A 15,737-nucleotide genomic window follows, 5' to 3' on the forward strand; every position below is an offset into this window, starting at 1 on the left:
CCCCTAATTGTAAGAATATACACATAGTTGGGGCGCCTGGATGACTCAGTTGGTTAAGCATCCAACTTGGGCTTAGGTCATGATTTTGTGGTTCATGAGTTCGAACCCCATGTTGGGCTCTGTGCTGACAACTTAGAGCCTGGAACTTGCTTCAGATTCTGGCGCGCTCTCTCTCTCTCTCTCTCTCTCTCTCTCTCTCTCTCTCGGCCCCTCCCCCGCTCACACTCTGTCTCTCTCAAAAATAAATAAACATTAAAAACATTGTAAAGAATATACACATAGTTTTTGTAGAATGCTTAGAAATACAGAAAATACAGAGAAATCCCACAACCTGGATGCAACTGCTCCTTCTATATATTATTGTTCTACTTAAAAGATCTTTATTTTTTCTGTTTTTTTTTCTACCTGAAGAAGGCAATGTTTGTCTCTCAGTACTTTGAGAAATTAAGGCTAGGTTTTGTCTACATGCTATGGATAGTTCAGCAAAGTCCTATTTTCCCTAAAGGCCATCCTTCCTCTACCCTTGACTTTCAGGGATGAGAGTCTGAAGGAAGGTCAGACTTGAAAGGTTGAAGAAAGTGGTTGAGAGAGGTAGAAGGTAAATTATAAAGTGTTGAGAATCAACTTTTAAACAGAATTTTTCCTAAAAATTATGGGGATAGGAAATCCTGCATTTTACTTGATATTTGAGACCTCACTTACTGTATTTCTTTAAGAAAATTTTCCAGAGAAAAGAAATTCTGCAGACCATTAGCTAAAAGCCCTAAGCTCTTGTTCTCCTAAGGGTACGTGTTGATACATTTGGTTTAGGGATTCTCAGTGACTATTTAAAGAGGCATTCCCACTAATGAGAGTTACTATAGTCAGCTGACAGGAAGGAGGACTTGTGGGTTGGGGGGAGGCCAAGCCTTAGGAAATTCCAGAAAGTCTTAAAGTGTCTTGTCTTTTCTCTCTTCTCTTAAAAGCCTCCCTCAGGCATCTGAGTAAACAGGGCTGAAATGTGATAAAAGTGTGTTACAGAAGAGTATTTCAGTATCAGAATTCCTGGGGTGTGTGTGTGTGTGTGTGTGTGTGTGTGTGTGTGTTCTACTTCCTTGAGAAATATTAGAGGAAACTCCTCCTTCTTCCTGTACCTCAAATTACCACTTATAAAATGAGGATCATAAAATTCATCGTAAATGCTTCTGAGTTTTTGTTATTCTTTAAAAAAATTTTTTTTTAACGTTTATTTATTTTTGAGACAGAGAGAGACAGAGCATGAACGGGGGAGGGTCAGAGAGAGGGAGACACAGAATCTGAAACCGGCTCCAGGCTCTGAGCTGTCAGCACAGAGCCCGACGCAGGGCTCGAACTCACGGACCGCGAGATCGTGACCTGAGCCGAAGTCGGACGCTTAACCGACTGAGCCAGCCAGGCGCCCCGAGTTTTTGTTATTCTTAATATTTGAAGGATTTGGAGGTGAAATGGTATCAAAAGAAATCTCATTAAAAGCTTTCCCATCTCAGAGCTGTGGTCCTCCTCAGAACCAGCATCAGTATAACTTTGATTTCCAGAGACATTTCTCTCTCTTTCTTCTTTAAGACCAAGTGGCTTTGCACAGTCACTTTTTTAGTATTTGGAAGAAAACAATTCCAAATACTGATACCCTCATGAACCTGAAGGCTTTAAAAAAGAAAAAGGCTCTTGACTTCATTTAACCTGAAGGTTTAAATTAAAAGCGAGCAAAGATGGAAAATATTATGTGCCTAAAACCAAAGTAAGCCTCTGCCCTGGCAAGGCATATGTCCTGGTTCTAAATGAGCTTGCTGCCAGTTATGCCAGTGCAGGGACTCTGCAGGAGGCCGAGAGGGACTTGACCATGAGTACAGACAGAAAACAGCTCTCTGCAGGTTGCGGCAGGTAACACATACTCTTAGAATTGAACTTTACCTTTGACAGCATGTAAATATTTGAAATATTGCTTCAGTATTAAGGATTCAGAGCCTGTTCCCTTTCGGTTAAAAAAAAGAAAGTGTATTTGCAGTCTCTCTCCCTTTTTTGAGCCCGGAAAATGCTTTTATAATACTCATCTTGCAGTGAAGCAGCATTCAGAATAAGTCTTTGGAATTTCCTTTACTTTAATTATCTGCAAATGAACAACGTTTTGAAGATGAAAAAACGCAGATGGGGAGGGTGTCCTGCCAAACTTATCTGTTTGTTTGGCTGATGATGTTCATTATCTGTTGCGTCATGTAAGTCACATGGGTGTGGTTGATGTTGGTGCAACTTACCTGAGTATGGTGTGGCAAGGTTAGAGTTGCTATCTATTATTTTATTTTTTTATCAATTCATAATGTTAATAGCAAAGCCGACTGAAAATAAATGATATTAAGTGCATGTTGAATTTACAAGAAACTATTGTCATTGGTGTGGTACAAACAAACCAGCCTGTGGCTCTGATTTCTGAAGCGGCATGTTTTCTGTCTCAGTGGAGGTGGGGGAGGATTGAAAAAATGATAGTTCACAGTCTCAAACTTTACTGTTGACTTGATTAGCCCATTGAATGTAAAGGTTTAATAGCGATTTACTAATGTTGAATTCAGAAGAGTGCTAAGTGTTTTACTCTTATCTCCTGTCATACCAGATTTCAGATATCTTTCCTACTTCAAGTTATCTGGAAATAAGTTGAGATTTGAATGATAGGATCTGGTTGAAGGCTCTCATTACAAGCTGAATAAACATGACATACCCTCTGTGTACTATGTCTGGGAACATTCTGTGACACTAAATGGCTTTCTCTTGAGTTACTTTTCCAGGCTTAAAAATTATCATTTGTAACTTTAATTAGAGATCTACCCTAGATGTGAGAGATATAAATGTAGTAATTTATAGGAGTCACAAAATAACGTATTAAAAAAATCTGTACCACCCACTTTTCCATTTAAAAAACAAAAAACATGGTCTCTGCCAGGGACACACAATAAACGTTGTAATGGAAGTGTGGCCAGGGACCTTAGAAACAGAGGGAGGGCAACTTAGATTTAGGTAGGAGAGATAAGGTGTACTTCACAGAGAGAAGGTTGCTCAGCCTCCTCTGAATCTTGAAGGAACAGACAACCAGAGGGACAAAAGGGTAATGGGAGAAGGGAATTCATGTATAATATGGACCTCACAGCAGTTTGCTTTTCCTGGAGGGTAAAGAGTGAGGAAGGGAATACTCAGAGAAGGTAGGTAGGGAGGGACCAGATGTAGAATGGGTCTTCTGTGACATACTAAGCACTTTAGATTTAATGTAAGGAGTGATTAGGAATTTTTAAAGAATTTTGAACAAGGGAGTGATATAGATTTATATTGGGGGATAATTACTTTCTATGACTTGGGATAATGGCAGCATCATACAGACTTGATTGGAAGGTATAGAAGAACTGATTAGAAATGTAATGCAATAGTCCAAGGAAAAGATGACGACGACGGGAACCAAGGCAGCAACAGCAAGGATAAAGTGGGAGGGAGAGGGGAAACAAAGATCAGGTAACAGCCATCGATCCAGACTTAGCAGTTTGGGAGACATGTCAGTATCATCTGGGGCATGAGGATTCACCTCCATGACTGTTTAAATTACTAAGTTTTCTGGTTAAGCTGATTAGGCAGTGATGATTACCAGAGAGAATTACCTATATACAGTTACTTATTTTTCCCTGGGCACCTGTGAATATGTACTACTTCATATTTATAATGCTAAAAACACATTCTGTGGAATGTAAAAACAAATGTAAAATCTAATTCCTTGTGGATTTTGTTAATAAAAGAGATTTGCAGACCTCTTTTCTGAACATTCATCAAGATTTCCCGTCTCCTATGTAAACCTTATTGCTGGGTTTTGTTTTCCAAGCAGATTCTTCGGACCCAAAGCCGTAGTGCAGGTGGAAGGAGGATCTCTGAAAACAGCTATTCTCTGGATGATTTGGAAATAGGCCCAGGTAAGCAGAGTTCCATGTATGTGAAGTTCCCTAGGAAATACTCATAAGTAGCTATACCTTTTGGTCTCATGCTCAAAGCTTTTAGAGAAGAGTGGCACAAATTAAAAGGAAGTCTGTGGGGTGCCTGGGTGGCTCCATTGGTTGAATGTCCAACTTCAGCTCAAGTCATGATCTCTTGGTTAGTGGGTTCAAGCCCCGCTTCAGGCTCTGTGCTGGCAGGTCAGAGCTGGAGCCTGCTTCAGAGTCTGTGTCTCCCTCTCTCTCTGTTCCTCCCTCATTTGCACTCTGTCTCTCTCTGTCTCTCTCAAAGTTAAACACATTAAAAAAAGTTTTTTTTAAAGGAAGTCTATTTGTGAAAGCCAAGGGGTACCCTTGTGGGATTACAAGGCAAATAATGCCAGCAGTTTTGGCTTCATGGGCATCTGGGGCTTGAGGGCTGCCATGGATGGGCAGTTCCCTCTGTCAAGATTGGTTATCCTGGGGCACGTGGGCAGCTCAGTCATTTAAGTATCTGACTCTTGATTTCAGCTTCGGTCATGATCCCAGGGTCACGGAATCAAGCCCTGTGTCGGGCTCCACGCTGTGTGTGGAGCCTGCTTAAGATTCTATCTCCTCTCTCTCTCTTTCTCTCTCTCTCTGCCCCTCTCTCCCACTTGTGCTCTCTCTCTCTAAAATAAAAAAAAAAAAATGAAAAAGATTGGTTATCTTATATTACTGGTAGTAACAGAATGCCTTGAGAGCATAATTACTATGTTTTGAAAGGGGCATTTACAAGCACTTCACAAAAAAAATTAACAGGCAAATTATCAGCCTCCTGATAAAAAAATGCAAATTAAAATGGCATTGAGATCTTTTTCCAATGTTAAATAAGTCAAAATGTTTAAATATACAATACTCAGTTATGGTAAGGGTTCTCCTTTTAAATGTTGGGAAAGTGAGTAAATATTACCTGGTAAATGACAGTTTTATTCCTGATTTCCTTTGTACCTTTTTTTTTTTTTTTTTTTTTTTTTTTTTTTTTTTTTTTTTTTTTTAAGTAGGCTCCATGCCCAATTTGGGCCTTGAACTCATGACCCTGAGATCAAGAGCCACATGCTTTACCTATTGAGCCAGCCAGGTGCCTCCCCCCCACCCCCCCACCCCCGCCCGCTTCTTTGTACTTTTCTTTTTTTTTTTTTTTTTTAGAGAGAGAGAGAGAGCACAAGCAGAGGAGAGGAGCAAAGGGAGAGAGGGGAGAGGGAGAGAGGGGCAGAGAGAGAGAGAAAGAGAGAGAGAGAGAGAGAGAGAGAGAGAGAATCAGAGAGAGAGAGAGAGAATCTTAAGGGGACTCCATGCTCAGCACAGAGCCCACTGTGGGCTTGATCCCACAATCCTGAGATCATGACTTGAGCCAAAACCAAGAGTCATATGCTTCACCAACTGAGCCACCCAGGTACCCTTCTTTGTATTTTTAATACAAAGATAATACAAAGAATTATGGTAGCTCAAAATTTAGAATCTGAAAATCATTCAAATCACGTTTTATCTTCTTGTAAAGCACATTATTTGCATGCTTCCAGGTCAACTGTCATCTTCTGCATTCAACTCAGAGAAAAGTGAGAGCAGGCGAAATCTGGACTTACCACGCCTGTCAGAAACCTCCATAAAGGATCGAATGGCCAAGTACCAGGCAGCTGTCTCCAAACAAAGTAGTTCCACCAACTACACAGTATGTGTTCTGTACCATTCATTCATTCGTTCATTCCCTCATCTGGCAAATGGTCACTGAGCGCAGAAACTAGAAATGTCTCCCAGACCCTGACTTGGAGCCCTGGCTCTGTCCCTGGTCCCCAGCCATTCTCTTTTCTTGTAAATCCTACCCTAGCCTCATTCAAAATCCTTACCGTGTTTTAATACTGACTTTGCTTTCCTAGGCCTTATTCCCACCCCACTCATTTTTGTGTGTGTGATGTTATCATCCAGTAATATTGAGAGTTTTCCTGTCTCTTCTACTTAATCTTGCTGTTGTTGCTAAAAAAGTGTCATCTGTTAGTTTTAACAGAAACACTTACTTTTGGTTTTTTTTTAATTTTTGTTTTTTTACATTTATTTATTTTTGAGAGACAGAGTGAGACAAAGTGAAAGTTGGGGAGAGGCAGAGAGAGAGGGAGACACAGGATCGGAAGCAGGCTCCAGGCTCTGAGCTGTCAGCACAGAGCCCGATGTGGGGCTTGAACCCACAGACCGTGAGATCATGACCTGAGCCAAAGTCGGACGCTCAACCGACTGAGCCACCCGGGTGCCCCATTTTTGTTTTTGAGGAAAGAGAGAATACTGGAGAGAAATATAGGATATATTCAACATTAATGTTGTACACTCATCATCACTGTCTAATTCCAGAATATTTCTATCACCCCAAACAGAAACCCATATCTGTGTAGTCACTCCCAATTCCCCCTGCTTTCTGTCTTCAATGGATTTACTATTCTGCACATTTTGTATAAATGAATCATATAATATGTGGTGCACTTAATCTTTACCTCTTATGATGTAATGATTTTCTAAAGAAATAGTATAGTAGATAAGTAAAGGGGAGGGGGAAATAACAAGATGGCTTGCTCAGTAATCACAAAATTTGTTATTCTAAATAGGATTTTCCATTTTAAACTTTCCTAGGCTTAATTGGCAAGCTGACACTACAGAACTGCTTACCAGAAGTTACCTTTCAAATGCCATTTATTCATATATACACACGCATATAGACACCGTACATATGTATATTTTATGTGTATCTTTCAAACATTTGATCCTTCTAAGATTTAAAAATAAAAGCTATGAACCTATTGGTGTCCTTTTTGTTTTTTAAACAAAGTTCGAAGAAGAGCGTTGAATTTTACTTGTTCCTGGGCAGACTGAAACTATTATCTATTAGAAATCATCACATGTATTCCAGGAGTGGAGCCTTCTTTTCCTCATATTATTAAGTATGCATTCTCTAGTAGCAGTTACCCGTGGACTCTGTCTCTGGGCAACGAATAATTTCATCGTGATTTTTCACTGTGGTTTTTAGAAGAGAGGATGTGCATAATTTGATAGTAAAGTGGAACACCACAGGCTCATTATTCCCTGAGTGTGAAAATGAGCAAAATTAGACTTAGAAGGCAGGGCAGGAGATAGGGCAAATGGGTGATCTTTGGAGCATAAGTCCTTCCTTTCAAGATTCTGCTGCTTCTCAGTCTTCCTGCTACAAACATTCCGACCAGGTGACTCCCTAGGTGGAAAAACCTGTTCTGTGACTTTTTTTTTTTTTTAAACTCCTAATAGAGTTTATGCATTGCCGTTCTCCTGCTCTGTAAATTTTAAGAGTCTTTAGGAATTCTTGTCAAAAGTACATTTTATCTCATCCCCAAAGAATTTCTCAGGCTCCTTACAGAGGATGGCTGTAACTAGGCGCACACTCTCAGGCCGTGATTCTGGAGGCAGGGCTTTGAGATGGGGTCAGAAATGAGTCCTTGGGCTGGCCTGTTGTGTTCTGCAGCTCTGGCCGCCAGCTCCTCACAGATGTTCCTCCAGAGTCGCGTCCCTTAGTCTGGGAGCCCACACCTCAGCCAGCACACTCACACCCTCTTCACTGGCCCCGAGGCCATAAATTGCTTGTTTTCTCGCCCTGCCTAAAGAATCGCAAACAACAGAAAGGTACTAGCCTTTCAGAAAGGTGGCAGACTAAAGGTTAGGAAATGTCCATATTCATCTACCACTATATTAACTTTGGATCTAGTCGATAAAGTTCATTTTAATATTTTGCCCCAAGTGTTCTTTGCAAGGAAAAACATGTGATTATGCTTACTCCATATGACAGTGCTAATGCCTGCTTGTTATATGTTGAGGCTTTGTTCTGAGAAGTAGAATAAGGTATGTCTTTAGTACAATGTATGACTTTGATGCAAAAAAGAAGCATGTTTTTGAAAGTCTCACAAAAAAGGTTGTTTTATGGTATCATTAAATATAATCTCCGTTTTTATATGTATGCATCATCCCTGTCTCTCTTTCCAGGCCGAGCATTTATATATATGGTCAGTATATTTTCTTAATTATTGGCACTTGGCATTTCCTTTCCCCTGCTCCAGAATGGTCTTTTCTGATAAAACTCACAAGCTTTGCATTCCCACGAGCTCTGCTGCTAGAGGAGTGAATCACAAGAAAACTGTATGCTGGGGGTGGTTTCTGTGTGTGTCTGTGTTGATATGTCTGTATTCTAATGAGCATCCAGTTTTAGACTAGCGTACAAATATTTAACTCCGAGGTATGTGTCCACAAAGCTGCTTTTGTCATTTCACTAGTAAATGGGTTTTGCTTGTGAGAATTAGGGGGTTGATTTGACCCAAGGCCTCTTAAAAGAACTTTTCTTTTACCATTCCAAGTTTATTTAATAGATGTGCTATGAAGAGCATAGAATCGTGAGATTTTTAATTTTAGCTCACAGATTATTTTTATTTTCTAGAATGACTTGAGAGCCAATGGTGGTGAAATAAAAACTCATAAGTTGGAGCAAAAGGAGAATGTGCCCCCAGATCCTGAGGTCTGCATCTCCCATCAGGTTGGAGAAAAGGTGGGTTGAAGAGTCTGATGTCCAGTTGCCAAGGAAGCATGTGTTCTAAGTTAGATGCTTAAAATTAGAAACAACTCTAACTCTAGGCTGCAGAGTGTCTGGGAATTTGGTAACAGCTGCCAGGACAGATTGTCATTTTTGCAGGTCACATAATTTTAGTTGGGGAGCTCTGCAACTTATAGCTGACCAAATAATGAACCTTCACTGGAAAACTGTTTTGCTCAGCAAATGCTCAGATGGCGTAGAGCTAAAGTGATTTTAAAAAATCTGTTTTGATTAGCGATCCTATCTTCAAAGTATTTGTGTATTCTTAATTTAACACATTTTATGCAAGACCATTTCATTCTTTCACTCAAACTATTTTGAAAGCTAGGCACCATGCTAAGCACAGGAAATACTAAGCTTAGCAACTCAGTGTGAGCAGACCATTCCATGTGGTCTTTATCTGCAAGGAAGCTAACAGAGTAGAAGGGAGATGAGTAACAGGTTGGCTGTTAAAAAGCAATATGGTAAGTGTTGTGAGAAGGCTCTGTGGGGCCATGGAAGCTCAGACTAAGTACGTTTAACCCGACTTCCTCAAGAAGGTGATGTCTGAGCCAAGTCCTGAAGAATATGTGGAAAGAGACCAAGTGAGTAAGGGAAAGGCTAAGTAAAGAATAAGAAGGGCACTCCAGGCGGACACAAACAGAGGTTTGGAAACCAGAGCTCCAAACCAAGATGGCTTGGCTGGAACACAAGGCACGTACAGGTAAAGGAGAGACAAATGGAGGGAGAGCCAGGGCGGGTCTTAAAAAGCTCTATATGCCACTGAGAACAAACTGAGGGTTGATGGGGGGTGGGAGGGAGGGGAGGGTGGGTGAAGGGTATTGAGGAGGGCACCTTTTGGAATGAGCACTGGGTGTTGTATGGAAACCAATTTGACAATAAATTTCATATATTAAAAAAAATAAATAAATAAAGCTGTTCTAAAGGAAAAAAAAATTTAAAAAAAAAATGCTCTATATGCCAAGCTTAAGACTTTGGAAAGAGTCCTGCAGAGGTGGAAAATGACGGGAAGATTTTAAGCAAATCATATTTGCAGTTTATGCAGCCATCATTAGATGAATGGCTTGGTCAGAGTAAGTCACAACATTTATAGCAGGTGAATTTATAATTTTCTCTGCCAATCCATTACCCAATTTCTTTTGGCTTTTGGTCAATGTCAAATGTTAAGTTAGATGAGGAGAAAGAGCTTTCAAATATATTACAGTGATTAATTTTAGGAGAAAAATCATTGTTTCTGTTACACATATTGATAACCTTGAGGCCATTCTTCCAAAAGGTGAAGAGATCATTAAAATGGATTAAGAGCAATAGTTCTCAAATTTATTTGACTATAAGAGACTTTAAAAAGTTTGATGTGGGGCACCTGAGTGGCTCAGTCGGTTGGGTGTCCGACTTTGGCTCAGGTCATGATCTCACAGTTCGTGGGTTCAAGCCCCGTGTCCAGCTCTGTGCTGACAGCTCAGAGCCTGGAGCCTGCTTCAGATTCTGTGCCTCCCTCCCTCTCTGCCCCTCCTCTGCTCGCACTCTGTCTGTCTCTCTCTCTCTCTCAGAAATGAATAAACATTAAAAAAAAAAGTTTCATGTATTGGGGTGCCTGGGTGGCTCAGTCAGTTAAGTGTCTGACTTTGGCCCAGGTCGTGAGTTGGAGCCCTGCATTGGGCTATGTGCTGACAGCTCAGAGCCTGGAGCCTACTTCAGATTCTGTGTCTCCGTTTCTCTGCACCGCCCCTCCCCCACTTGCGCTCTCTCTCAAAAATGAATAAACATTTTTTTTTAATGTTTTTTATTTATTTTTGAGACAGAGAGAGACAGAGCATGAACGGGGGAGGGGCAGAGAGAGAGGGAGACACAGAATCGGAAGCAGGCTCCAGGCTCTGAGCCATCAGCCCAGAGCCCGACGCGGGGCTCGAACTCACGGACCGCGAGATGGTGACCTGAGCCGAAGTCGGACGCTTAGCCAACTGAGCCACCCAGGCACCCCAAACATTTTTTTTTTTTTTCAACGTTTTTTATTTATTTTTGGGACAGAGAGAGACAGAGCATGCACGGGGGAGGGGCAGAGAGAGAGAGGGAGACACAGAATCGGAAACAGGCTCCAGGCTCCGAGCTGTCAGCCCAGAGCCTGACGCGGGGCTCGAACTCACGGACCGCGAGATCGTGACCTGGCTGAAGTCGGACGCTTAACCGACTGCGCCACCCAGGCGCCCCAAACATTTTTTTTTTTTAAGTGTGATGTATTGACAGAACACCAACAGAAACTTGTGAAATACACTAAGTAGGTGCACAGGAAAATGGTCTCAGATTAATGGCTACAAAATATGAATCATCTGATAAAATGAGAAATAAATTAGAAAAATTAAATCACTTTATTTGACAAAAACATATTGCAAATGTATTTTGAAATAGTAAGACAGAATACTTAGCAGTAGTGTATTTCATAATCATAAAATCCAGTAAATTACACATGTCCTTGCAACAGTGGGCTCATGCATTAGTCCCATGAGTCCCATGCCATGTATCAAATGAGTTCTCTTATTAGACTACCTGGTTTTCCCATTTTTAAGTGGGAGATTATGTTTTAAGAATAACTGAGTTGTGGCATTTGGGTGGCTCAATCGTTTAAGCATATGACCCTTGATCTCAGGTCTTTTAATTGTTTTTTTTTAAGTTTGTTTTGAGAGAGAGAGAGCAAGAGCAAGCATGAGCAGAGGAGGGACAGAGAGAGAGGGAGAGAATCCCAAGCAGACTCCACACTGTCAGTGCAAAGCCCAGTACAGGCTCAAACTCACAAACTACGAGATCATGGCCTAAGCCGAAGTCAGATGCTTAACTGACTGAGCCACCCAGGTGCTCCTTGATCTCAGGTCTTTATCTCAGGGTCGTGAGTTCAAGCCCCACATTGGGTGTACACGTTACTTAAAAGTAAAATCTTTAAAAAAAAAAAAAAAAAAAAAAAGATGATGAACTGAGTTAAAATGTTACATACTATAAAAAAGAAATTTAAAGGACGCCTGGGTGGCTCAGTGGGTTGAGTGGCATACTCTTGATTTCGGCTCAGGTCATGATCTCACACTCCTGGGATCGACTCCTTAGTTGGGCTCCATGCTGGGCATGGAGCCTGCTTGGGATTCTCTCTCTCTTCTGCTCTCCTACTTGCTCTTTCTCTCTCTTTCTCAAAATAAATAAACTTAAAAAAAAAATTTAAGAGAAAAATATTCCCAGCATTGAAATCCCCCCATCTACCCTAGGAACATATAGTTTGAGAAATGGTCGTCTGGAAAATAATGCTTGGATTGTCCCTAATCTGATTTTGTGTTTCCTTCTTGATGGTCTTCACACTGATTTGAAACTGGAACTCTGAGTCGAACTGGAGGATCAAAACATTTTAATTATAGCCTAAAAGGCATCAGTGCAACTAAACCATGAATTGAGGAGTGGGTGGGAAGGAAAGGAGATAAAGACAGTAGTACATAATCTTCACGTACCGCACTGCAGGTTCATAAACCCATAAACCAATGGCAAATTCATAACATTTTTCAGAGCCTTGCTTACCTTTCAGCTGTTCGCCCAGCTTTTGTTAACCAATACCTAAGAACGATTGGAACATCAGCTTGTTAAAAAAGGACACTAGGTGCACTTGTCTGAAATAGAATATTATGTCAAGGTATTGTTCTTCCCTTTGTCCTCTTGTGATCAAATCTGTGCTTCTCTTTAATGAAATGTTTGAGCAGAAATCTCACATGCTCTCTCCTGGCTGTTCCTGTAGTGAAGTCAGCTGGTTGGGCATGTGCAATGATGTCATGATTGGCATTAACTTTACCCTGCACATTCAAGATGACCAAAATTAGAGGTGAGAGAAGAACATCCTGAGATGGATGCACCTACTAATTAACAGGAATTGAAGAGCTTTTAGTTTCTTTCATTATCATTAAATGACATAATGCATGTAAGGTGATTATTCCAATACCTGGCACATACTAAATGCTCAGTAAATGTTAGCTGTTATTACAGCAGTTTGTTCTATCCCATGTCAGAATTTCTGTAATGAAAACAGAGTAATGAGAAAAAACAACCTTGCTATAAATTCAGGTGCAGTCAGCCAATGACTCAATCTGCATTGTAAATTTATTCAATAGAAACACTCAGCATTGCCCATAAAATCCCTGATATCTGAATGAAAGACTGTTACAGGCAGACTCCACATTGGTCACCTATTGGCCCTTCGTGATTTTGGGTGTGAAGGAGGATACCAGAAGGCCTGGGACACCAGAAAGGAGAGGGAGAGCTCACAGAAAGTTTTTGTTTAAATTTGATGGCTTCCTGGGAAGAGATCTGTACCTATGCACAAGATCTGCCATTTTGTTAAACACTCTGCTGTTTTGAAACTGGGATTTAGAAGGAAGGGGCGCCCAGGTGCCTCAGTCGGTAAAGCGTCCGACTTTGGCTCAGGTCGCGATCTCACAGTTTGTGGGTTCTATCTCTGTGTCGGGCTCTGTGCTGACAGCTCAGAGCCTGGAGCCTGTTTCGGACTCTGTGTCTCCCTCTCTCTCTGCCCTTCCCCCACTCTCACTCCTCACTTGCTCTCTCTCTCTAAAATAAACATGAAAAAACAACAACAACAAAAAGGAAAACTAACCTTGAAGAGAATACCAGAGGTTGGTTTTAGGTAAATTTGTTGTTTAGCTATCAAAATGTCTTCTGTACTGGCAAGCTTGTTTCAGCTGAATGTATCTGGTTGGGAAATTAGCAATTAGGAAGATAAAAGAATAAGAATAGTTTCTAATGTAAAGACTCCATCTTGGCTTGGAGTGAGTTATAGTTATATGGTGAGAAGCTTTATTCTCTCTGATAGAGGGTTTTGTTTTGCCCTCTTTTTTTTTTTTTTTTTTTTTGACAATAGAAAGATGTGGTTTAGAAGTTCTTTTATAAAGGGAGATGATGCACGCTTGGCAGTTGAGTGCAGTCTGTTTCTCCCGTTACTCTGTAATTGAGAGGCATGTTAATATCCTCATAAAAGACATTTTGCTGCCTCTTGCTTAAATGCTCAGCTGTTCTGAGGCCCGTTATTTCCCCCAGGCAGCCAGTGACTGACTAGAGTCAGCAGGTTTTTATGGCATTAACAGCAGTTTGCTCTTTTATTTTTAATGTGATTCTTAATCCCCCCTCCTCCCTTTTTGTAGGTTTCTGCAACTGAGAATAGCCTGGCAATCCGTCCCACCCCTGCTGAAGATGACTCCCGTAAGCATTTGTTCTCAGATCTGGAGGATGAGGTTCTTATTCTGTGTTCTGTATTTGGTCCGGAGATGTCTCCAATGCTGTCAGTGCTGAGAATGTGATATATTAAATCCAGTAATTTAGCTGATCAAATCTTTCATTTGGTTTCAAGGACTGGTGCTTGCCTACCCTTCACACATTCCATGGCTTAGGGAGAAGTTAAATTCGATATGATTAACTTGAGGCAAACTGAATACTTTTGGTGCTTCTCTCATTGAACTTATCCTACCTTTTGCATCAAATCTTTTCAGGGTTAAAGCTGCAAAAACTAATTTTGAAGTTTCATTTTAATAGGAGTTTGGCCAAGAAGGATTTTATTCATTTACAAGGATAAAGAATTGATATTTGAGTAACCTTTTAAACATATCTTCCCCTGCTTATCTAAATGTGTACCATATTCCACACTCTAGCTAGATTCTAGAGATTTTCCTGCTGGTGCTGAATTTTTATCACCTTTTCATCCTATTTTAGAGTCATTTTGAGCCTCACCTCTCCCAAGGACAAAAACATTTCTTTTTTTTTTTTCCTTACTCTATCCACATTTGATTCTGATTTTCAGTGTATTTTAAAAAATATTTATGGATTTCTAGCTTCCCCCAGGATAATGACTTTACTAGACATTGAAAACTCAGCGACTAAAGTAGAAATATGAGCTAAACAAATCTCTAGTAAATCCTACCTCAAAAAATTTCAGAGAGAAATTTGCTGCTTGAATCCAGGAACATTCCTTTTGCAGGCATTTTGGTTGGACTAGAAATTTTTCTGAGTTTTGCCTAGGTTTGCAAAACATTTGAAAAATAAGCCTAAGTCTTTTAGTACTTTATTGACTTAACTCTAGATTTTAAGGAATTCTCTTATGGTTCCTTAATAGCATTTTTCTGTGCCTGTTCAGAGTTTTCCGCAGTTAATATATTAGCAGGAAATTAACTTATCCAGGTGACACATCAATGATTATGGAAAAAAAAAAAACCTCATAGAGCCTTTTTCCATAATCTTCATCCATGGATGTCTGCTATAGGATTGACTAAAAAGACTGTCAGATTACACACACACGCACACACATACACACACACGTGTGCACATGCACATGATATGAAATTTCTACCCTCACATCCCTTCATTTTCCCAACTCCAGAAGGAGTTATTGGGGGGTGCTGACTACCAGAAAAGCCATCAATGTCTACAAACAGCCTTTAAATATGACATCCCACGGTGGGGGGGTGGGAGGGGGGCTGGCAGAAAGTTCTTCAGATCTGGTGATTTGGATTTCTGCTGTGTGTGGCTAAGGGTGAGAAAGCCTCCCAGCTCAGAGTCTAAGAGCAAAGCTTTTAGCATTAGAAAAGCTGTGTATCTCCTGGCGTTGAAAGGACCTGTCCTGTAGTGAAGGTGACAAAACTTTGCTTTGGAGAGGAACCATTTCTGAGACTTGCCAAGAGGTGCTATAAAATTTCTTCCTTTTGAAACTCCAGCAGGTAACTTCCTGGTTAAGAGTGAGGTCCAGCAGCCTGTCCAGCCCAAGCCACTAAATCCAGATGCCAGAGCCTCCAGCCTCTCTGAGAGTTCTCCTCCCAAAGCATTGAAGGTATGATGGCAATTTCTCTCTGAGCCTTTAGACATTGGCTTACTGGTAGAGCTCATTGCACTTTATACCATTTATGTTCATTATAACTTATTTTTGCTTTCCTGGGGATAAAAACACCAAATAAGGGCTTACTTATGCCAGTCACTTGTTTTTTCTGGAAATCTTGTTTTTTCTGCTCAAATGTTTGAGCCAGGAGGGGAGAGGTTCACTAATAGCTCTCAGTTTGAAATATGGAAAATTCATGAAAGTTTTAAGGAAACCCAAAGTTAAAGAAAATTATGTTTTTTGA

At 40.6% G+C, this 15,737-nt stretch overlaps 1 protein-coding gene across 5 annotated transcripts in view; it reads left to right on the forward strand.

Annotated features, from left to right (window-relative positions):
* Window positions 1–15,737, forward strand: part of LIMA1 (LIM domain and actin binding 1) — an 86,062-nt gene that overhangs the window by 58,051 nt on the left and 12,274 nt on the right. For 2 of the 5 annotated variants that reach the window (XM_058742821.1, XM_058742822.1), the window contains 5 exons: window positions 3,872–3,959; window positions 5,519–5,667; window positions 8,440–8,547; window positions 13,773–13,830; window positions 15,336–15,448. In XM_058742821.1, the coding sequence (XP_058598804.1) occupies window positions 3,872–3,959; window positions 5,519–5,667; window positions 8,440–8,547; window positions 13,773–13,830; window positions 15,336–15,448 (516 nt within the window). The remainder of the gene's footprint in view (window positions 1–3,871; window positions 3,960–5,518; window positions 5,668–8,439; window positions 8,548–13,772; window positions 13,831–15,335; window positions 15,449–15,737) is intronic. The other 3 variants (XM_058742819.1, XM_058742818.1, XM_058742820.1) reach the window with 3 other exon arrangements.

Source organism: Neofelis nebulosa, chromosome 8, assembly GCF_028018385.1.
Source record: "Neofelis nebulosa isolate mNeoNeb1 chromosome 8, mNeoNeb1.pri, whole genome shotgun sequence".
NCBI lineage: Eukaryota > Metazoa > Chordata > Mammalia > Carnivora > Felidae > Neofelis > Neofelis nebulosa.